Source organism: Sorex araneus, chromosome 6 (assembly GCF_027595985.1).
Source record: "Sorex araneus isolate mSorAra2 chromosome 6, mSorAra2.pri, whole genome shotgun sequence".
Classification (NCBI taxonomy): Eukaryota; Metazoa; Chordata; class Mammalia; order Eulipotyphla; family Soricidae; genus Sorex; species Sorex araneus.
In genome coordinates this window covers 12,737,184-12,760,082 of record NC_073307.1, presented here as the reverse complement: position 1 = coordinate 12,760,082, position 22,899 = coordinate 12,737,184, and the positions used below count along the sequence as shown (strand labels likewise).

General features: G+C 45.0%; 1 protein-coding gene across 1 annotated transcript; it reads left to right on the top strand.

The window, feature by feature from the left end:
* Positions 1-13,249: 13,249 nt before the first annotated feature.
* On the top strand, positions 13,250-21,662 carry MAD2L1 (mitotic arrest deficient 2 like 1). Its single transcript, XM_055142578.1, has 5 exons — positions 13,250-13,475; positions 14,443-14,589; positions 18,058-18,178; positions 19,153-19,256; positions 20,854-21,662. The coding sequence occupies exons 1-5, from the start codon at positions 13,403-13,405 to the stop codon at positions 21,024-21,026; spliced, it is 618 nt and encodes a 205-aa protein (XP_054998553.1). The 5' UTR covers positions 13,250-13,402; the 3' UTR covers positions 21,027-21,662.
* The last annotated feature ends 1,237 nt before the right edge of the window (positions 21,663-22,899 follow it).

Genomic DNA, 22,899 nt, shown 5'->3' with positions numbered 1-22,899 from the left:
TACAGTTGACTTGACACCAGAAAATAGTAGACTGGATTTCAATTACCATTCAATCCCTTGGCCACAGTATTTGTATAGTACACACAAACAGACACACACACACACACACACACACACACACACTGTTGTTGGAACCCTGCAGTAAGAACCCTACCCCTTGCAGCTGCCTCTTCTTAATTAGGTAAGTAAACACTCCACCCTCCGCCTACCTACCTACGTTCTCTTTCTCCACTTCTGACCTCTTTGATCTGCTCCAATTCCTAGTCCTAACCCAGGACTTTTACCTCTTATGCTGTTTTCTTGGGGTCCTACCACTAAGCCCCACTGTGTTCCTTTGTGAGCTGAATCCCAGGAGCTTCTGGTGAGGGTTGAAGAAGCAGGATATAAGAATTCACTGCTGTAAACCTCGAGACAAATAAAAAACACACAACCCATCTATACTTTGGATACTAGTTCTTCCATATGAAAATTTAACATATATTTCTGATGCATTCCTCACCGCCAAATACCTTAGAAAGCACCATATTCATTTTCCCTTCATTTCACATTGAACTGAAGCACTTGTAACGGGGGGTTAAAAAAATTAAAAAATAAAAAAGGGGATTATTTTACATGTAAATAGCGCCATCTTCTGGCTGTTAGAACTATTTGTGTTGTAGCAAAATTCATTAATGAAGGTTATCATTTTCTTGATGTTTTGTGTACAGGTTACTGAGTTAAAATCTGTAGTCTAAATATCCATGGCCAGGGAAAACAGGGACTAGAAGGACTGGTCAATAGTTGGAACTAACCACAAACGTGGGGGCTGAGGATAGGTAAGATAGAGAAGAGACCAGTATGACAACGATAGCTGGGAATGATCACGCTGGACAAGATCTGAGTGTTAAAAGTAGGTAAAGGAATTTTCCTGATAACCTTTCAGTATCAATATTGCAAACCACATGCCCAAAAGGAGATAGAGGGGGAGGGAGGGAGGGGGAGAGGGAGAGGGAGGGGGAGAGGGAGAGGGAGAGGAAGAGAAGAAAAGCGCAGGCAGGGGTGGAGGTGATGGGAGGGAACCTGGGGGCACTGGTGCTGGGCAATGCACACTGGTGGAGGGATGGGTGTTGGAACACTACGTGACTAAAATCCAATCATGACCAGCTTTGTAAGTGTCTATCTCACAGTGATTCAATTAAAAAAAATTTTAAAGTAGATGCAAAGTGGAGTAGGAATAGTTAAGATGAGAAGGACATTAGGATAATGGTGGAGGGTTTTTGACACTGCAGTTGTAAAACAGTATCAATAGAATTGTAAACCATGATCACTGTATCACTGTATCACTGTCATTTGTTTGTTCGTTGATTTACTCGAGTGGGCACCAGTAATGTCTCTATCACACTCAGCCCTGAGATTTTAGCAGCCTCTCCTTACTCGTCTTTCCCAGCGATTGGAGGCTCTTTCAGGGTCAGGGTAATGAGACCTATTGTTACTGTTTTTGGCACATCGAATACAGCATGGGTAGCTTGCCAGGCTCTGCTGTGTGGGTAGCTTGCCAGACTCTCTGAGAGGTATGTGTATATATCTTTTACTGTATTGGAAGGCTCTCCCATGTGGGCAATAGACTCTTGGTAGCTTGTCAGGTTCTACAAGAGGGAAAACAAGGCTATTACATGTCCTTGAGCTTGGTCTTATAGTCTCTGGACATTGGCCATTGGTGAGATTACACGGCACCGGGTGCCAGTTTGTGGGTGTGGCTGCCAAGCTACTGGAAAATGGGGTGTCTGGGTGGAGAAGGCCCAGTCCCAATTCGAGAAGGCTTGGAGATCTCAGTCCCGGGTCCCGCACACCTGGGTTCCACTGCCAGTCCCTTCATGCGTGAGGCTCCTCTGAACCATGATACTTCAATAAATATAACTTATTTGAAAAATAATCTGTAGTCTAAAATCAGTTATCTCTGACAAAGTAACTTTCAAAAATATTTTCAAGGATGTCTTCAAATATATATAATATAAAAAGAGACTTTCAGGAACATTTGATTATCCTATTAAATCTAAGAAATGAATCTCACTATACTGTAACTGGATATCAGTTCCCATGAGATTATTAAACTAAGTCATTTAGTCATAGACTGTCTAAAATTTCATTTTCTTTTTGTTTTAGGAACTATTGATAAGTATTTCTGGTTTGGGCATCATAAAAAAATTAGGCCTTATTATGACATATTTTTATAGTTTTCTCATTAATATGGTTTTGTATACTTTGAGTTTTCTCCAGAAAAAAATTATCTCTCTTTTTTTCTCTTTTTGGTTTTGGGATCACACCTGGTGTTGCTCAGGGGCTACTCCTGGCACAGTGCTCAGGGATTGTATTGGGGCCTCCTGCATGCAAAATATGTGCTCCAGCATCTGAATTCTCTCACTTGGGCCAGGTAAACTTTTTATTTAATCACTATTATTTGGGGGGGGGTGTTGGGGCTCACATCCAGCTGTGCTCAGAGCTTACTCTTCACTGTTTTCAGTGATGACTCCTGGTGGGCTCGGGGGACCATATGGGATACCGGGTATAGAACCAAGGTAGGCTGTATGCAGGCAAACCCCTTGCCTATTGTACTATCTCCCCAGCCCCGAGGGGAAATATTTTAAATTTATAATACTTCTTCTTATCCAAATAGTCTTCCCTGAAACAAAATGTACTAAAAATATTGTTAAATTGTTAAAGTAAATTTACCTAAAAATGTTTTATCACTTTTGTTGTTGTTGTTATTGTTGTTTTTTACTAAGGGCCAGACACACTGGCAGTGCTGGGGTCTAGTAAACTCAAACTCAGTGGGTGTTGATTAACATTGGGTTGTCCTTCTTCCTCCCAGAGGCACTTAGGTTTATTGAGTTATTCTCATTATAGTACCTCTGAGGCACACCCAATTCCATCAAGCATGAATAATCCTATATTGCTTTTCTCTTTCCTTTATGTCATTTGCATGATTTAGCAATGTCCTTTGTATAGACACAGGAAGACAGTTGATGCTATGCTTTTGTAACATGGGAGTCAACTGACTCAAAAATAATAGTCCATATTTACTTAACTTAAACCTCAGTTGCCCTTAGTTCCTAGCACTCCAAAAGCAGGGTCCCAACAAAGGGGTTAAATGGACCCAGAGCAAGCTGTAAGCTACCCTGCCATCGAAAGGGGACAAGCTAAGCACCATAAGAAGTATAAGTTAAGAGCATACTCATGGACAAATTCTGTCATGACCCAAAAAGAAGTAACAGAATAAGGACCCTGCTGGGGTTAGGAAAGAGTAACCTGACCTGAGGACTGTGATCTGGATTATATAGCGAGATGCCCCCAGAAAGAGCCAAACTTTAAGCTTAATATATCTCTTATTGTGTTCATACAAAAAGACTAGAAATATTAATAAGAAGTAAGTTTACTGTGATTGTTTAAATGGATTACTAGCTGAGGAAAGGAGAAAGCAATATACCCTAGATGGAGTCCGGCCCTTGAGAGAATCTCTTAGTAATCTAGAGAGCTGAACCCTCAGGTGAGATCTTGTCCTTGAGTTAATCTCCTAGAACTTCCCTTAAAGGAGTGACTTTACCTCCATTTGTTGTCATGACAGTATTCAACCCCACCTATGTGTACCCCACCCTTCATGATTTCTATATAACTATGCTGTGAGGGGAAAGAGGGACTAGAAAGAGGAGGACTATGAGGGCAAGGATGAGGGAACTATGAGGACTAGGATTATAACCAAAACTACTTATAATCAGACTACGTTGGGCAGGAAAAAGAAATAAACTGTCAACCAAGCAACCTGGCCCTGTTTCTCCGTTCCCCCGTCCTCACCCATCCGTCACCATGGGCCAGCAAGGGGAACTTTGAATGCTTGAGTCCCTCTTGAGCCCGTGCTTTCCTTTGAAACTCACAAGTGGGAAAGGGAAAAGGAGGGATGTATGGTGTCAGGGTTCAAACTCAGAGCCTCATGGGTGCCTGAAGTGCTAGCTTTACCACCTGTGATGTCTCCCCAAACCCTACTTGAAAGGAAAGTGATCATTCTCACTCAATGTCAAATAAGCATCCAAGATTAATCCAACAATAAAAAATTAGAATTGGCAGAATCTCCTGCCCCCATGCCAGGGTGTCTTCACCGGGCCCCTCGGAGGTGGGAGGGGGGTGGGTTGAGTTTCCCTCCCCGCCCCAAGCAGAGCCCCAGTAGCCAAAAACCTCCAGAACCCAGCCACAGCCATGCTCAAGACCACTCTCCATACGCACGGATGAGCCTCAAGCATGAAGAAACCATCAGAGGAACCCAGGTATACGGGACCTGTGGCTGAGATCTCCAAGCCTGCTCAGACTGGACTGGAGTTTCTCCACCCAGATCCTCAGTTTTCCAGTAGCTTGGCAGCCACACCCACAAACTGCCCCCACCCGCCCCACACACATACCACACCACATAATCTCATCAATGACCAAGATCCAGACACTATAAAACAAAGCTCCCGGAAGAGAGCAATGCAGTTTTTCCTGGAGCACACAGCCTCTTATACTCTAGCCCACTCATGTATCTAAAGCAGCACACATGTGTTTGGTTTAACATACTAGCTTTTATTCTGTTATATATGGGCTTAAATGGCTCCAGAATGAACCAACAACCTTCACACACTTCCCTCTTATTGTGGTGGGAAGACAATCTCTGGTTGGGTGAGTGTTTGAATACTATTTGCAATGAACTATTGTGAACTACTTTATGAAAATAAAATGTATAAAAATAAAAAAAATTAGAATCAATGTCAAACAAGCATCCAAACATTGGTGGGTGATAACTCACGCAGACGCTTCTAGATGCTTGTTAATTGCGATAAATCAAAGAACAGGCTCAAAATTTCAGCAGCTCTTCCACATAGCTCTGTGGTTTTGACCAACACCACCTTGTATTACAGGTTTGACACCTTGAATTTACTTTGCAGCACCATTTCTTTCTTCCTTTCTGTCAGTTGTAACTTATTTCTGTTTCCAAATATCTTCTTTGGATGCATATCTGCTTAATCAACATCTTTGACATTCAAGTATAGGTTCTCAACCTCTTCTTAGTCCCACATTACTAAAATATTTATTATCATCAATTTCTTTTCATGTAAGTAAATCAAAATCGTTTGTTTAAGAATGCTGTTGGAAAGGTGTCATCATCTCCTTGATCCCATTATCTTGACTAGCAGTGTTTGACAGCATAAGTTACATGGGTGATTTTTTGTTTGTTTGTTTAGTTTTGGTTTTGCTTTGGGGCCACACTCAGCAGTGCTCCAAGGTTATTCTCCTGGCTCTGCACTCAGGAATCACTCCTAACTGTCTTGAGGGGGAGCAAGTAAGTATCTTACTAATATATTTTATACCATCAAATACAATAAAATATCATGCCAGGGGCTGCACACAATTAGTTGGAGTTCACACTGGGGTCACACACTTTACTTGCGGGCTCACACACACTTGGTTCAATGTCTGTGAGATCAAACACTTCCAGGTGGCACAGAGGAGCCTGAACCACACAGCCAGAGCCGCTGGGATCAAACTCACTCAGGGTATGTGATATGGGGTTGGAGATGGAACTCCCAGCCTTGCCTTATAAGATGCTCTACTTTCTCGGATCAACATGGAAAGTATCATGTTAAGTGAAATGAGTCAGAAAGAGAGAGACAGACATAGAAAAATTGCACTTATCTGTAGAATATAAAATAACAGAGTAGGAGACTAACACCCAAGAATAGTAGAAATAAGTACCAGGAGGATGACTCCATGGCTTGGAAGCTGGCCTCACATTCTGGGAAAAAGGCAGCTCAGATAAAGAAGGGAACACCAAGTAAAATGTGGTTGGAGACCAAGCGTGGGAAGGGAGATGCGTGCTGAAAGTAGACTAGAGACTTAACACGATGGCCACTCAACACCCCTATTGCAAACCACAACACCCAATTGGAGAGAGAGAACAAAAGGGAATACTCTGCCACAGAGACAGGGTGGGGTGGGGGGAGATGGGCTTGGGGGGTGGGAGGGATGCTGGGTTTATTGGTGGTGGAGAATGGGCACTGGTGAGAAATGGATTCTTGAATATTGTATGAGGGAAACACAAGCACAGAAATGTATAAATCTGTAATTGTACCCTCACGGTGATTCACTAATTAAAAAAATAAATTAATTTAAAAAAAACTTAATTTTGACGTAAAGTAATTATAACCCTTAAAAAAATTTAAAAAATTTAAAAACAGATGCTCTACTCTCTCACAAGTGTGACGTGATATCTCATTGTGCTTCTGATTTTCATTTCACTACTAATAAATAATGAGGGGCCTGAGTGATAGTCCAGTGGGGAGGGAGTGTACCTTGCATGCGGCTGACCTGAGTTCATTCCCTGGCATCCTATATGATCTCCCAAGCACCAAGAGGAGTAATTCTCTAGTGCAGAGTCAGGAGTAACCACTGAGGATCATCGGCTGTTGGTCCCCCCCAAAAAAACCAAAAAAAGATGTTCATCAGAGCATATTTTCCTATCATAGCCATTGATGTCTCTATTTTGAAAAAACGCCTACTCAGCAATTCTATCCATGGCTTAACTGGATCGCTCTTCTATGAGATGCTTAAGAACTTGATATAGTTCAGACACTAACCCTTTGTCAGATATATGATTTGTGAATATCTTCTTCCATTCAGGAAGTTGCTTTTGTACTGTGGTGACGGTTCCTTACACTGTTCTAGAAATCTAGTACCTTTGACTTACCCTCAATCCAGACCAGCATATTTCAATTGTTTAATAAAAGTTGCTTGTGGCCACAGTAAAACAAATCGGAAAGCAGAAGTAAAAAACTGACACAGTCAAGTACCCAACCAGTTCTGTCACCCTCTTAAGTTTGGGGGCACCAACTACACATCACTTGTATCACTTGTATCACTTGTCATCCCGTTGATCATTGATTTGCTAGAGCAGGTGCCAGTAATGTCTCCATTCGTCCCTGACCCATGCTAGTGTAGCCCAATGATATCTGTTGGCTCCAGGAACAGGAAGAGCCTCACATCATTCATTCAGGGTTTTGACAAAGAAGTCTGATCATCTCATTGGTGGGTGGCCACACGGTCTTTTGATGTCCTATGGAATCCAGTCGGTAACAGTTCTAGTCCAGCAGTCATCTCTGAATTTCATTACGTGTCCAGCCCATCTGATTTTTGACGTCTTGGCAAACAAGACAGCAACCCTGATTCTTGAGCATCGGCAGAGGTTGAAACTCCGGATTCCTTCTCTCACTTGAGTGAAACGTGATACTCCAAGCATATCTCTTTCGATTCCTCTTTGGGAGACCCAACTAGCATTCTCATCCTGTTTTCATAGGGCCCAGGTCTCTGAGGCATATGTTAGTGCAGGAAGAACGGTGGAGTCGAAAAGATGTGCCCGGAGCTGGAGGTTCTTCATCCTCTTAACCACTTCTTCAACGCTCTTGAAGGCATTCCATGCTGCTCTCTTCCTCTGCGCAGTTCTGGCACCAAGTCATTTCTCATGTTGAGTTCTCCAGGTACACATAGCTGCTGCATTCAGAGATATTTGTTCCATTGAGAGCAAATGGAACATCAGGGACTAGTTCGTTTTTCATAAACATACTTTTGTATGTGGAGTCCGACCTCTCCACACTTGCGGTTGAAGTCAGCCAGCATTTGTGCCACTTGGCTAATTTTTGATGTTATGAGAATGATGTCATGAGTGAAACAGAGTTGGTGTAGTTGTTGACCATTTATCTGACTCCCATTCCTTCCCATTCTAGTCATTGCATGACATTATTGTCAAGGGTGGCACTGAAGAGTTTCGGTGAAATGGTATCACCCTACTGAACCCCTCTATTTACATCAATGATCACTTCCTTGTAGAATGGGATCACTATACATAGTACAAGGATTACTGGGCTTACTTTAAAAAAAAGAGTAAAACAATTTTAAAAAATTTACTTTTTCTAGTCAATAGTCAATCCTAATTATGTTGATCTTACTAAAAATTTCGGGTACCTCCAGTTCAATCAACTCAGATATGCACTCAGAGATTCCTAAGGCAGACTCACCTCTTCTATCCAAATTGCTTTTCTAACTGGGAAATGTTTTGGGATGTTTGGGGATCTTCCATGAAGCTTTTCTAAGCAAATATTCAACTATTCCTTCTTTCAAGAAATACAGGTGCAGGGCTCATTAAAAGTCACCATGCATCCTCTACAAAAACAAATAAGACACAGCACAAACCATCACATAATTACATCAACGCTGTCTGACTGGAACGAGCCTTGTGAGACATCACCATGCAGAATACATAAAGGCAGAACGCTATAATCTGCGTGGTTAGACAAAAATTCTTTGTAATGTAGTAAAGTTATTAGTGCTCAAGTTTTTGTCCTCGGGCAGTCAGGACTGAAAGCAGAGGACCGCAAACAAGAAGGTCAAATTGAGTAGACTTTTTTTTTTTAAGTTTTCCGTTGTTATTCCGGACCACACCTAACTGTGCCCAGTGCTTACTTACTCCGGGTCTGAGCTCGGGGTGAGGGTTGGCTGTATGCAATAGATTTCAGTCATACAATGCTCCAACATCTGTCCCTTTATCACTGTTTATTCCCTACCAACAATGCCCCAGGTTCCCCCTCCTCCTTTTGGGCATTATGGCTTGCAATACAGGTACTAAAAGTTATACATTTCAGCACTCTGATCTTGTCCAGAGTGATCATTGCCAACTATCATTGTCACTGTGGTCCCTTCTCTATCCTAACTGCCCTTCCTGCCCACCTCCACTTGATGATATAGGCTTCCAACCACGCATGGACCAGTCCTCCTGGATTGGGTACTATCCTTGGGTATTAGTCTCTTATTATGTTTTTATATATATATATACCACAAGTAAGTCCAATCATTCTCTGTCTGTCCCTCTCCTTCTGACTCATGTCACTCAGTATACTTTCCATGTCCATCCATCTAAAAGCAAATTTCATGACTATTTTTCCTGGTGACTGTGTAGTATTCCATTGTGTAGTTGTGCCTAGTTTATCCATTGGTCTGTTCTCGGTCATTCAGGTTGTTTCCAGATTCTGGCTATTGTGAGTAGGGGGATGGGTGAATTCTCTGTAGCCGGTTAAAGATATGGAAGGTGGTTAAAAAAAAAAAAAGAGGGGGAGGATTGTGAAAGAGCAGGGCATGTCTGAGGATTATTTTCTGCATGTCCTTGGTCATGCTCTGGTGCCCAGAAATTTTTCTCTGGGGCTATTTTCTTTTCACCTCACCTGCTTATTTCTCTCCTGCTCCTATAGCTATAATAGTAACAATTAGGTCTTTGATATGTATAAATATAATTGGAAATTAGAACAGATAAAATGTCATTTCTAAACAGAATATAACACATTTCACAATCCTTGAGATGAAACTTGTTATTTAAAAAACAGACTAATGAGAAAAGTTAATTGAAAGGGGCAGCCACGGTAGATATAAAAACACATTCTATTTGTTGCTTATTTATTTATATATTGCTTTTTGGGTCACACCTGGTGTTGCTCAGGGGTTACTCCTGGCTCTGCACTCAGGAATTACTCCTGACCGTTTGGGGACCATACAGGATGAAAGGGATCAAACCAGGGTCGGCCACACACAAGGCAAACACCTTCCCTGCTATACTATCACTCCGGCCCCATATTCTATTTTTCTTTAGTCATAGCTATGCATATTTTAATAAAACTATACATAAAGAAGAGAACGTTAGCTAGCCATTCCAATTCCAGACTCATGATTATACTAGTAAATTATTTGCATCTCTGGATAATTTACAAACTATATGACCACAAAAGCCAAGAATTCTTTCCTAAAGTTCTGAATTTTAAAAATAAAGTTCCACCGAAGAATAGTAAGTTGTTGGGTTCAGGGATATGGCTTCACAGCCAAGCACACCCCAGGCATGGGAAAGGCTCTGGGGCCCATCTCTCAAGTGAGGTGCAGCAAAATTCAAAGGGGGAAAAGGAAAAAGAGGTCGGTGGGGGGAAAGACACTTTTCTCTTTAAGTGAGAAAAGGAGGTGCCAAGCTCCATGAAGGCAATGCCTGGATTCTGGCCCTAATTGACATTCCTGGAGAAGAAACGGTGAAATCAGGCTGTTTGCTTCTACATGGATGGCTCTGGAGAGGATCAGAAAATTGGCCTTTGAGCAAGAGTTACCCCAATTTCCAGCACCAGACAAAATTAAAAACTCAGTGTTGGCATGGATGTTGTTTGGAGTATTTTAAGGCAAAATATAAATTCTTATTAGGTTCAAGGTTTATTCTTTGGAATGACTGGAAGGAATTGGCTGCAGGTATGTTAAGGCTGTTATGAATGAAACTGGATTCAAACCACTCCAAACTGGCTCTCAAAAAAAAAATTAAAATAGTAACTGGCTGTTTAAAAAGAATCTTTAAAGTGTGGGAGAGAGCTGGAGCGATAGTACAGTGGGTAGGGCATTTGTCTTGCACGCAACCGACCGAGGTTCAATCCCTGGTATCCCATATGGTCTCCTGAGCACAGCCACGAGTAATTTCTGAGTGCAGAGCCAGGAGTAACCCCTGAACATCGCCAGGTTTAACCCAAAAAGCAAAAAAAAAAAAAAGTTAAATAAATAAAGTGTGGGAGAGATGGTGGGAAATATTGTACAGCAAGTAGGGCACTTGCCTTGCATGCAGCTGACCAGGGTTTGATCCCTGACACCTCACATGGTCCCCTGAGCACCACCAGGAGTGATTCCTGAGTGCAGAGTCAGGAGTAACCCCTGAGCATTGCTACAAGTGACTCCACCAAAAATAAATAAAGTGTGGCAGAGTCCAGGGAAGGGCTATTTGGCAAAGGGACAAGTCTAGACTGTGACCAACCGCTGGCCAGACCCTGAGAAGCAGAGTCCAACAACAAAAGGGCATTAATACTCCCAACCACAGGGCTGGGAGAGGTCCCGGCTCTCAGGTGATACCCCTGGGCAGATAGCTTTCTTTCAATCACGTGACCCCGTTAATCTCAATGTCAGCGTGGCCATGCCTAGACACCTCACCCCAGATAATGAGTGTTTTAGACCACAAATTTGCAGCAACTGCAAGAGAAGAACTGACAACCCCTGGAATTTTTCATACAATTAAACAACAGTCTGATGAATAAGGGTATGTTTGGTTTTTTTTTCCATGTTTCATGTTATAAATATCTTTCTAGCTGCTCCCAGTGGGCGGGTGGGGTGCAGAAACAATAGTCTCATAACAGACAGGAGCATCAGCGAGGCACCAGCTCCTAAATGTGCCTCAACCCCACTTGAAAGACCCTTGCTGGAAAAAGCATATGAAAAAATGCTCAGTATCATTGAACATCTGGGAAATGCAAATCAAGACAACAGTGAGGTATCACTTCACACTTGCCAGACTGGCACTTATCACAAAGAACAAAAAACAACCAGTGTTGGCCTGGCTGGGATGTAGAGAAAAGTGACCCTCAGTCACTGCTGGTGGGAATGTCAAAGGGTTCAGCCTTCTTAGAAAACAATAAAGACACTGCAAAAACAACAACAACAACAACAAGAAACAAGAATTGAGCTTCCATATGATCTAACAATTAGATTTCTTGGCATCTATCCCAAGGGCCCAAAAACTCTGTTCAGGAAAAGAAAAAATGCACTCCTGTGTTCAAAAGACTGCGTGGCCACCCACCAATGAGATGGTCAGACTTCTTCATCAAAACCCAGAATGAACAATTTGAGGCTCTTCCTGTTCCTGGAGCAAGCAGATGTCATTGGGCTACACTCGCAGGAGACAGGGACAAATGAAGATATTGCTGGCGCCCACTCCAGGAAATCAAAGATCAACAGGGATGACAAGTGACAAGGGTTCATTGCAGCACTATTCGCAATAGCACAGATTTGGAAACAACCCAAGTACCTAAGAACAGATACCAAATAAAGAACCTGTATTACCTATTATAAAACTACTGGCTTTAAGAAAAGATGAAATCGTTCACTCTGCACCTACGATCTGGAGAGCACCATGCTGTGTAGTAGAGGAGAGGGACACAGAATGACCTCATTCATATGCAGGAAACGTAACGGGAATAACACATGCCCAAGGGCAACAGAAAATGAGATATACATGGTCTTCAGTAAGAAGCAGACCACGAGTCAATGGTGCAGGATGAGACCCTGGTGGATGGTGTGACGTTGGAATGTTTTATGCATGAAACCTGACCATTAACAGTGCCTGGAAAAAAATAAAAAGCCATTGTATTTGTGGGTTAAGGATTACTGGAAAATTCCTCAGCGAGGATGGGCACTGAAGGGGTGCAGGCGGCGCCCTGTTGCTAACTATTGCCAGGAGGGGGCAGCCTGGGAGGCCAGCCGGGTGATGGGGCTGGGCCGGGTGCAAGAAAGACTTGGGATGAGGGGCTGGGGAAGGGCTACTCGAGGCGTGTGTTCTGGGATTATTTCTGGCGGGCTGGGGTCGAGGTGGGAGAACGAGGAACATGGGGAATCCAACAACCCGGCTGCGTGCAAAACAAAGCAAGCACTGCGCCACGAGTCGTCACCTCCTCCTTTAACCCTGACCCTCCAGCCTCTCCCCAACTCAGGTGCACCGGGGGACTCTGCGAACTCCCACCAGCAGCTATTAATTTTGCACAGTGCACAAGTGCTCCTCGGGCCACTTTGCGAGGCAGCTGGCGAACCGTCCAACAGAACTTGGGCAACAACGCTGATGAACTGAGCAACGTGCTTGGGGTAGGAGGGGTTGCCCGGACCGCAGTCCTGAGAATCGCCTCACACCCACTGGCTTGGTTCACGTCCTTAAACCCAGTTCTGCACAGCCCAGCGGAAGCACCCGCCACTGAGCAGCCCAGCGGCAGCCCGGCCACGCCCGCCAACTGCGCCTGCGCCTACTGCCCGCTGTGGCGCGGGAGGGGCGCGCTCGGGTGGGTGGGACCCTGCGGCGGAGCGGGACGGGGCGGGGCTGAGAGTCGTGGGGCGGGGCGGGGGCGAGGGCGGGGCTTCGCGGTGTGCGGCGGGGCTTGCGACGTGGGCCGTGGCTTCTCCGAGGCTGTAGGCGGAGCTTGAAGACGTAGGGCGGGGCTTCGCGGTGAGTAGGGCGGGGCTTGGCGTCTTAGGGCGTGGCTTCGCGGCGCTGGGCGGGGCTCAGAGGCGTGGGACGGGGCTTCGTGGCCTGCGGACGGTCTTCGCGGGGTGGGGCTTCGCGGCGCGGGGGGCGGGGCTTCTAGGGAGGGGCTTTGCGACGCGGCGCGCCTGCGCGCTGAGCCCAACGACGCGCCACTTCGTTACTTTTGAAACCGGTGGCGGGCAAGTTCCGTGGGGGCTGCCCGGTCTTTGCTGCGGGCCTAGGGCGAGCGCGCGCGCGCGTCGGCGGGCCTGGGACATGGCGCGGCAGCTCAGCCGCGAGCAAGGCATCACCCTGCGTGGCAGCGCCGAGATCGTGGCCGAGTTCTTCTGTAAGTGGGCCTCGCGCGGGCCCGGAGCGCGGGGCAGCGCGGGGGCAGCGCGGCCCGGCGGGGCCTGGGACTCCGTGCGCGACTCGGAGGCGGCGGGGGCAGCCGGGGCTGCCGGGCCGCGGCCGGAACCTGCGAGCGATTGCGGCCGGCGGGCAGAGTCTCTGCAGGAAGCCGAGCTTGCGGCGCTGCCCTGCACCCGCGCCCCGTGCGCTTCCTCCGCTTCCCGCGATTCCGGACGCAGGGCCTGGCGGCTCCCCGCGGCCTCGTGAGCCTTCCCGGGCCCCTTCCGAGAACTCAGGCCTGCGAGGCTGGAGCCCGGGGCGGGGTGGGGCGGGGGGGTCGGGAGGGAGGGAGGGAGACCTGCTCCCGGGGCAGGACCCGCGGGCCGCTCCCGACGGGGCCCCAACAAGCCCGGTTTGGCTTCCTCTAGCCCGCGAATGCAAATTGGAACTTGAATTGCGGCGGGGTGAGAGTTGACGGCGATTGCTTGCAGCGTGGCCGTTTGCTTCAACTGCCTCCGCTAGCTGCAGCTGTGTTTGAGTTGTGCGTGTGTGTGTGTGTGTGTGCGCAAGCGCGCGCGCGTGTTTTTAAATTCCACTTTCTGTGCTCTTAGGGCATGCGCGCGCGCGGGCGCACACACACACACACACATGTGTTTATGTGTTTATGCGTGTACAGCTTTGTGTTATTAATGAAACCAAAGCCACGTCTAAATATATTTTACTCTTAAGTAACCGGGTGACCTTGACGTTTCTTTTTTTTTTTTTTTTTGCTTTTTGGGTCACACCCAGCAATGCTCAGGGGTTACTCCTGGCTTTGCACTCAGGAATTGCTCCTGGCAGTGCTTGGGGGACCATATGGGATGCCGGGGATCGAACCCGGGTCAGCCGCGTGCAAGGCAAACGCCCTACCCGCTGTGCTATCGCTCCGGCCCCCGTGAAGTTTCTTAAAACACTTTTCTCCCCAGCTTTTGGCATCAACAGCATATTATATCAGCGTGGCATATATCCGTCTGAAACCTTCACTCGAGTGCAGAAATACGGACTCACCTTGCTTGTCACCACTGATCCTGAGCTCATCAAATATCTGAATAGCGTAGTGGATCAGCTGAAAGGTATCTCGTTGGTGGTGGTGAGAGTGTCTTACTTAGACTTGCTGGGAGGGAATTAACGTGGCGGTTAATGTCCTGCTTTATTGATAGTGATGTAAAGCGCCGCCTTCTCAAATATAGTGACTTGGTTGGGTGGAAGCGAATAATAAATAATTTGAAAGAAATTTCACACACACCCCACACACACATACACACATTGATGGTGCTCATTTTCTGACATAACCTACCATGTATCCTCAGTATGAGCTGCTTTCATAGCTCTTTGGAGCGTCTTAAGCCATCACTGTCACAAACAAAGACTATAAAGCTACATCCAAACTGGAAGCAGAATTTTTAAAAACTTAAAAGAATGATTCAGTTACAGAGTCTCTAGTAGAATTTTCTTTGGGCCACACCCGCAGTGCTCTGGGGTTACTCCTGGCTGGACCATATTTGGCACTGGGGAATGGTTGGCTTAGCACCTTAGCCCCTGTTGGAGCTCTCTCTCCCCCACACCCACCCCTCTGGCATCTTCTGTTTGAGCACTAGGTTTTTCCTCTCAGCTCAAGTTGCTATATTGTTGGCTCTTGGATCAGTGCTTGTTTCTCTTCATTTAGGGCTCTTCCCCTTTATTCTCTGTATTGGGAGATTTTTCTTTCCCCATTTCATATTTTAAAATGCAGTTCCATGGGCTGGAGCAGTGGTTGCGTGGATAGGGCACCTGTTGTATGCAGTTCCCCCAAGCCCACGAGGAAGTAAGTCCTGAGTAGAACTAGATACGCCCCCCCAAAAGCAACAGCATTACAGTTCCAAAAAGCAGTCGGCTCACCATCATATCTCACTTGTTTCACTTGTACCTTCTTAAAGGAACAGTCATGTCATTTTATCAATTAAGTGGTAGAACGCCCTTACATCTTACATCATGGTAGGACTACACTCAGATTTGTTTGTTTTGTTTTGGGGCCACAGCTGCTGTGTTCAGGGGTCACTACTGCCTCTGCATTCAGGAATCCCTCCTGGCAGGCCCTGGGGTGCCAGGTGTTGCCTTGGGCTAGGCAAGCTCCCTTCCATAGTCTGTCATTGTCCTGTGCCCTGCCCACCTACAGATTACTTAGCCTGGGTCTGCTAGGGCAAGGGCTAAGCTTTTTCCCTCCCCTCCCCTTTTCATTCAAGAAGTGGCCCCAGGAACAAAGACTGCCAGAATCCTCCACTCTGTGATGCTTCTAATTTAGAGTTCTTGTCAGATTTTTCACCAGCCACCATTTAAGAAGCTGAGCTCCGGGCCAGTGGTTTTTGACCTCCTCGCACCTGTGGACGGTGCATGGAAACCCCCTGGCTGTAGCAAACTGCCCATCTGTAGCTTTGTTGGTCTGGAGACGCCAAGCCTTGCCTAAGCTCTGGCTTGCAGTGCTGTCTCCTTTGATTCCGGGTAGCACTAGACCTGCCTGTTCTCTTGCTTTTGTTCTTATTCAGATGGAGAATTTCATCTCCTCAGAGATAAGTCCTGGCCTCTGTTTTTGGATCCTGTCCCTCTGGCCGCCTCAGGGCCATTACCTTATTCCTTCTCCTGTTTTTTTTAAGCATACCTCGATTTGTGTACTCCTGCTGGTCTCATCCTTCTCTAGTTTTTAATTTGGGGATTGGGGCCTTCCAGTCAGCGTTCAGGGGCGCCCATTTGGTGATGCTTATCCCAGCTGTGTGGGCCAGAAGGTTCACTGCAACGGCTACATCTGGTGGACCTCAGGGGACTGTGTGGAACCAAGGGAATGACTCGGGGCCACTCAGGACCTCAGCATACAAAGTATGCACCAGATCTTTCAGCCATCTCCCCGGTCCCTTTTCCTAAATATATTGGAGGGGGAGGGCATAGACGGCGGTGCACAGGGGTCACTCCTGGTGGCGCCCAGATGACCATATGGGATATGATGACGACTAAACCCGGTTCGGCTGCATGCAAGAAAAACACCCTACCCACTGGACTATTGCCCCAACCCCCCTTTTACCTAATTTTAAAAGCGAGGTGGGGCAGGAGAAGACCACCTAACAAGCTTCAGTTCACCTGCTTGTCAAATCAAACTGAATATAAAAATTTATGTTTGCCAGTGGCTTTCAAGATCGACTGGTCATATCCTGGAAATGACCTGGTTTGTACTGCCTGCAAGCTAAGGATATCCTCAGATTTTTTTTTTTCTTTTTGGGTCACACCTGGCGATGCACAAGTGTATCTCCTGGCTGTATGCTCAGGAATTACTCCTGATGGTGCTCAGGGGACTATATGGGATGCCAGGGATCTAACCTGGGTTGGCCGCATGCAAGGCAAATATCCTACCAGCTGTGCTATCGCTCCAGCCCTATCCCTGGATTTTTAAGGGAGGTTTGTCTCTTTTGCATTTTACCTGGAGTTGCGTGGGATTGTGGGATTGTCAGGTACTACTGGGAGTGGAGCTTAGGCCTCCTGCATGCAAAGCCTGCTCCCTGGTCATATACGGTGTCTCGGGGCTCTCAAATATGTAAGAGAGACATGAGCCGTAAGTATTGAGTGTCACTCAATCCTTTTCTCCTTGTTTAAAAAAAAAAAAGCTTTGCTAATTCCTCAATAAACTGTCCCAGTGTCCAAGATTAAGCCAGGACTCCATTTAAACCTCTCAGCTCTTTATAATCTCTGGAACTTCGCTGCTGCCCTTCACTAATTACGTATCTAATCCAAGTTTCTCCTCACTCCAGACAACTGTGCCCAGGGGTTCCTTCATATCTTTATGTGACTATCCCGGAGGTACTTCAAACTCAGTTTATTAAAACTAGGATTTCCCTGTCAAGTCTGTTCCAGTTCACTGATCAAATTAATGTTTGAAACTAGGAACTTGGAGACTATATCGCTCCTTCCTTTTCCTTTTCTCTCATACGGAATCTGTCTCATAAATCTTAACAGTTCTGAGTGAGGGGCACTGGTAGTGCTTAGGGTTATTTCTAGCTCTGCACTCAGGATTTACTCCTAGAGGTGCACTGGGGATGACTTGGGGTGCGGAGATCGAACCCAGGTTAGCCTTGCCCACCCTACTATCTCCAGCTCCGTCTGATTATGGAATCTCTTGAGGTGCTTTGTTGCTCAAGTTTCATGAGTTTTCCCTCCAAAGAGCCTTCATTATCCCTCGCATTAATTAATTAGCCCTTACCTCGTGGTCCATTATTATCTTCAGCACCTACGTCCTGTGCATGGCTGGTAGGAATACAGGTGTTATGTTCTTGACCGGCTAACTTCTGTGTTGGTGAAAGACAGTGACAGGATCAGAGTTACATATAGTACAGCGGGTTGGATTCTTGCATGGGGGTTCAGTCCCCGGCACTCCATACGGTCCCCTGAGCCCGGCCAGGAGTGATTCTTGAGCACTACCGTGTGTGGCCTACAAGCTAAAAAACATGCCGGTGACAGCAGGAGGGAAGGAAGTTACTCTGCAGTGCAGTGGAGTAAAACGATGGCTTGCTGTGTTACAGATTGGCTGTACAAGTGCTCCGTTCAGAAACTAGTGGTTGTCATCTCAAATATCGAAAGTCACGAGGTTCTTGAAAGGTGGCAGTTTGATATTGAGTGTGACAAGACTGCAAAAGATGATAGGTAAGTCTGAAATCAGTTCCACGCTCACATATTTTTCCCAACATTTTTCCTCATTAAAAAGGAGTTCTTATCCAATGGAACCATTTGGTAGATAAGGTTTGCCTTGCTTCTAGTATGTGTTTGATTTTTATCTCCAGTGTCCTGTGGAAAAAGAAGTGCACTCACTTGAGCATACCTTTAGCTGTGTAAACCGTGTATTTTTAACACAATTGCCTTTCTTCTATATCAACGAATTAGTACTCATGGTGATGAATTAGTACTCGTGGTGGTTAATGCAAAATAAAACATTCTATACTAGATTCGTCATTGATCACATTTCTTGATGAGACCGTGGTTAGGTGTCTGATGCTCCCAACTTGACATTAGCTTTGTTGTGCTTCACTGAAGGCCTCAGACTTCCAGAGATACTTCTGAATAAAGTGAATTTCCCAGTCTCCCCCAAACCCATGGAATTGCCTGTGGTTATTTGCTGGTAACTGGCACCATCCTACAAGTACTTGTGAGCCCCGAACCATTGCCAGGATGAGTGTGATTTTCTGTCTCTGCAACCTTGGGTATATTTTAGGAAATTTCTAGCTTATTGGAAGTAGTGGGAAAGTAGATGTTTAGGCATTACTACAAAGGCCAAAACGATGAACAGCAGCTAAATATTTTCTGCTTGTTTTACAAAGCAGTGCTGAAGGCTTCCCGTTCAGATGGACTTGGCAGATTTCCTTGTCATGTGAAAGTAAAGGGCCTAATTGAAGGGCGAAGCTCAAATGCTGGTCAGAAGGATAAATGAAGGAATGGATTGTACCTGTAGTTTCTGAGGCCCAGGGATATTTTGAAAACTCCTTAGTAACTAGGTTTTTGGTTTTTTTTTTAAAGAGCTTTTCAGTGTATTCTTTATTTTTGGAATGATATAGTCAAATAATCCTAGCCGTGCCTTAAACAGTTTGTTGAAACCTCAGATGAAATTATTGATGCCTTGACAGCTCACCTCGACAGAAGTCCCAGAAAGCCATCCAGGATGAGATCCGCTCCGTCATCAGGCAGATCACGGCCACCGTGACGTTTCTGCCGCTGCTGGAAGCTTCCTGTAAGTGTGAGAGAACTTTATACTGCTTTTAGGAGGTTGTCAACAGAAAGACTAAACAGTAGCTTTAAGAATTACCCCTCAGGACCACCAAGTAAAGGGTGCTAGGAGGGCCTGCTCGGGATGGGAGATGCGGGCTGAAAGTAGACTATAGACCGAACATGATGGCCACTTAATACCTCTGCTGCAAACACCCAAAAGGAGAGAGAGGGAGCAAAAGGGAATGCCCTGCCACAGAGGTGGGGTGAGGGTGGTGGGAGGGATGCTGGGACAATTGGAAAATGGGCACTGGTGGAGGGATACGTACTCAGTCATTGACTGAAACACAAGCACGAAAGTTTGTAAGTGTGTAACTGTACCTCACGTTGATTCACTAATAAAAAATAAAATGTTAAAAAAAAATAAGAATTACCCCTTCAGGTGCTGGAGCGATAGCACAGCAGGTAGGGCATTTGCCTTGCATGTGGCCAACCAGGATTCGATTCCCAGCATCCCATATGGTCCCCCGAGCACCGCCAGGAACAATTCCCGAGTGCATGAGCCAGGAGTAACCCCTGTGCATCACCAGGTGTGACCCAAAAAGAAAAAGTTAAGAAAAAAAAAAAATGAATTACCCCTTCATTTTTTTCCTTAATCATCAATGCCAACTAATGTAATTTTTATTTTATTTATTTATTTATTTATTTGTTGCTTTTTGCTTTGGTTTGGGGGCCACACCCGGCAGTGCTCGGGGCATACTCCTGGTTTTGCACTTGGGGATCACTCTTTGCAGGCTGGGGACCATATGGGGCGCTGACAATCAACCTCGGGTTGGCCCCATGCAAGGGAAGCCCTTAGCCACTGTCCTCTCCCAGTTCATAACACTAGTTAGTATAAAGATTAAAAGTCCTCATAAAATAAAAGTGATGTTTGCCTTCAAGAAAATTTGCAGATGCTGAGAAGGAAAGGCTTAAAAAGTGTTTCACAGTACCTACAATTGAATGTTTTGATATAATTCCTTTCACTTTCCATTTTATGTCTAATATGTATTATATATTTTAAAGGTCTATAGCGTTTGATGATCTTTGCTTTTGATTTTTTTCAATCTTGGTTGCGCCTTTCCTTTGGCTTGCATTCATGATCCCCTATAGAAATATGTAGTTTGCGCGGGTATTTTCAGTGACTTTAAAAAATAAACGACAACTTGAATTTCTCATATGACTCCAATGAAAAGAATGGCGTGTTTCCTGTACAGAGATAAATTTCCATTGAGGAAAAGCTCCTAGTGATGAGAAACCAAATTGTGGGGAGAAGGGAGCTGGTTATGTGTTGTGTGTTTTGTGTTTTGGGATATTTCTCGAGGTTCTCAGGTCTTACTCTTGACTCTGGATTCAGGGTCAGTCCTGAATATAGGGTGCTGGGGATCGAATCCACTTTGGCCATTTGCTAGAGAAAAACACCCTACCCGCTGTGCCAACAGATCACTATTTGGACCATCTATTGTGTTAAAGACAAGGTTTTTTTTAACACCACGGACGGTTCAAAATGTGAGGCAGACAAAATTTGCTTTAGAAAAAATAAAGTGCTTTAGTGATTTTTTTTTTTTTTATCTCCAATTTAGGTTCATTTGATCTGCTGATTTACACTGACAAAGATTTGGTTGTGCCTGAGAAATGGGAAGAGTCGGGACCCCAGTTCATCACCAACTCGGAGGAAGTCCGTCTCCGTTCCTTCACGACTACGATCCACAAAGTCAACAGCTCGGTGGCCTACAAGATCCCCGTCAATGACTGAGGGCGAGCTCAGGGCTGTTGTATTTGTAGTTCCCTGGAGGGGTTTTCCTGAAACCAAGTCAACTGCTGTTGATGTTTCATTTCACTTGGTTAATTTTTAGTTGGGGAAAGCTTCCGATGGACTTGACTGCACCCTGCGTGATTGTTCCTTTTTGTGGGCGCCTGTTTGACTTTCCATAAGGTTGACGTAGGAATTGATTGCACATTGTTCCAGAGAGAACCTGCAGATTGTCAGTCCTGAGGTGTCACTTGCTTTGAAAAGTGGTCACTGTATATGAGAAAACTTGCGATGTGAAGTTCAATGCTTTTTCTAATCAGACCCTTTGGTCAGTTAGCTTGACTCAGAACATAAGTAGAGAAATAAATCGGAAACGCAGCAAAAGAACTCTGAACATTCAGAATCTTTGGGTCCTAAAACAATATTGTTTCTGTTAGATCCTTTAGCTTCTGTTTCACTGGTAGATCTTCTACATTAATAAAAATTCCATCCTTTTGATTTTAAGTTATATAACTTGAACCTACAAAGCTATGGTTATTCTCAACTGTTTAAATGACTGTGGTTCGGAACTCTTGGAAATATCTTTTCATGTTTTATAAAATCGAGCTTAAAATGATGAAATAAAGTTAAATATGTATGTTTTGAATTTGCCTTAAGATGTTTTTGTATTAGTGATGTTGGGTTAATATGGCCAAATAGTAATTAGGATAGATTCAGAATAGCAAATTATTTCTACCCTAAGGTCCTTTGAATTTAATGGACCTGTTTTTATTATACTCCCTGCATCTCATAATAGGAGGCTTAAAATAGACATCATTTTTGCATTCATTGATAAATGGTAGGTATGATTTGGAATTAACACAGCGGGATCCTTTTTTTTTCCCCTAAATTTTATTTTCTGCCTGGTTTTCTTAAATATATACTTAAATCCACTATTATTCCCATGCCTTCATTTAGTACTCTCATGAGCTATGTTTATTCTAACCACTTCTCACTATTTTTTTCTAAGATGAGATTTCTTTTCTGACAGAGATCAGGAAAGAAATGCTCATCCTAAACTGACCTTGAAAGCGTATGTCATTTTGCAATAATTTTTTAGATATTCAAGTTCATTTCACCCTTATTATATAGTGTAACATCTGTATCCATGAATTCAAAAATTACTTATTAAGCATCTATTAATGTACAGAATACTTTGTGCCAAGTGCCCAGATAAAAGAAACGGAAACCATGGCCCGTCTGGAACTTGAGTGTTGTGTCAGGGGCCAGGATGTCACCAAACAGGTTCGTTTCCTTGTGTGTTCGTCCTGTTCTTTCACTGAGTTAATCTCTTCCAGTTACCTGTGAAGGGGCAGTGTCTTATTTCCTTTAATCTCTTTGCTAGTCAATAGTTTCCTGTAGTGGATGATGGGGCTAGAGCTTGCTAGTGGGAAATAGACTCCCTGAGCAGTTGCTGACTTTATCTCACTGTGACCCACTCACACACAGTCTTTTATTCCTGAGTGTAGAAAGCAGCAATGCAGAAGCGGGAAGGATGGTGAACTCCGCGGCCAAGCAGCGTGAGGTCTAGTACGAAGTAAACATGGCTGAGTTGGAACATTTGCATCCTTGGGATCTTCATGACCTCTTAACATTTGGAGTGTGGCTTGAGAAGGAAAGCAGAAATCAGGATTTTTTATATATCGCTGTATCACTGTCATCCCGTTACTCATCGATTTGCTCAAGCAGGCACCAGTAACGTCTCCATTGTGAGACTTGTTACTGTTTTTGGCATATCGAATATGCCATGGGGAGCTGGCCAGGCTCTGCCGTGGGGGCGGGATACTCTCTGTAGCTTGCCGGGCTCTCTGAGAGGGGCGGAGGAATCGAACCCAGG

Coding starts and splice junctions, on each gene's coding strand:
- MAD2L1 (XM_055142578.1), top strand. CDS start 13,403: ATGGCGCGGCAGCTCAGCCGCGAGCAAGGCATCACCCTGCGTGGCAGC. Junction 14,590..18,057: donor CGTAGTGGATCAGCTGAAAG/GTATCTCGTTGG, acceptor GCTGTGTTACAG/ATTGGCTGTACAAGTGCTCC. Junction 18,179..19,152: donor AAGACTGCAAAAGATGATAG/GTAAGTCTGAAA, acceptor ATGCCTTGACAG/CTCACCTCGACAGAAGTCCC.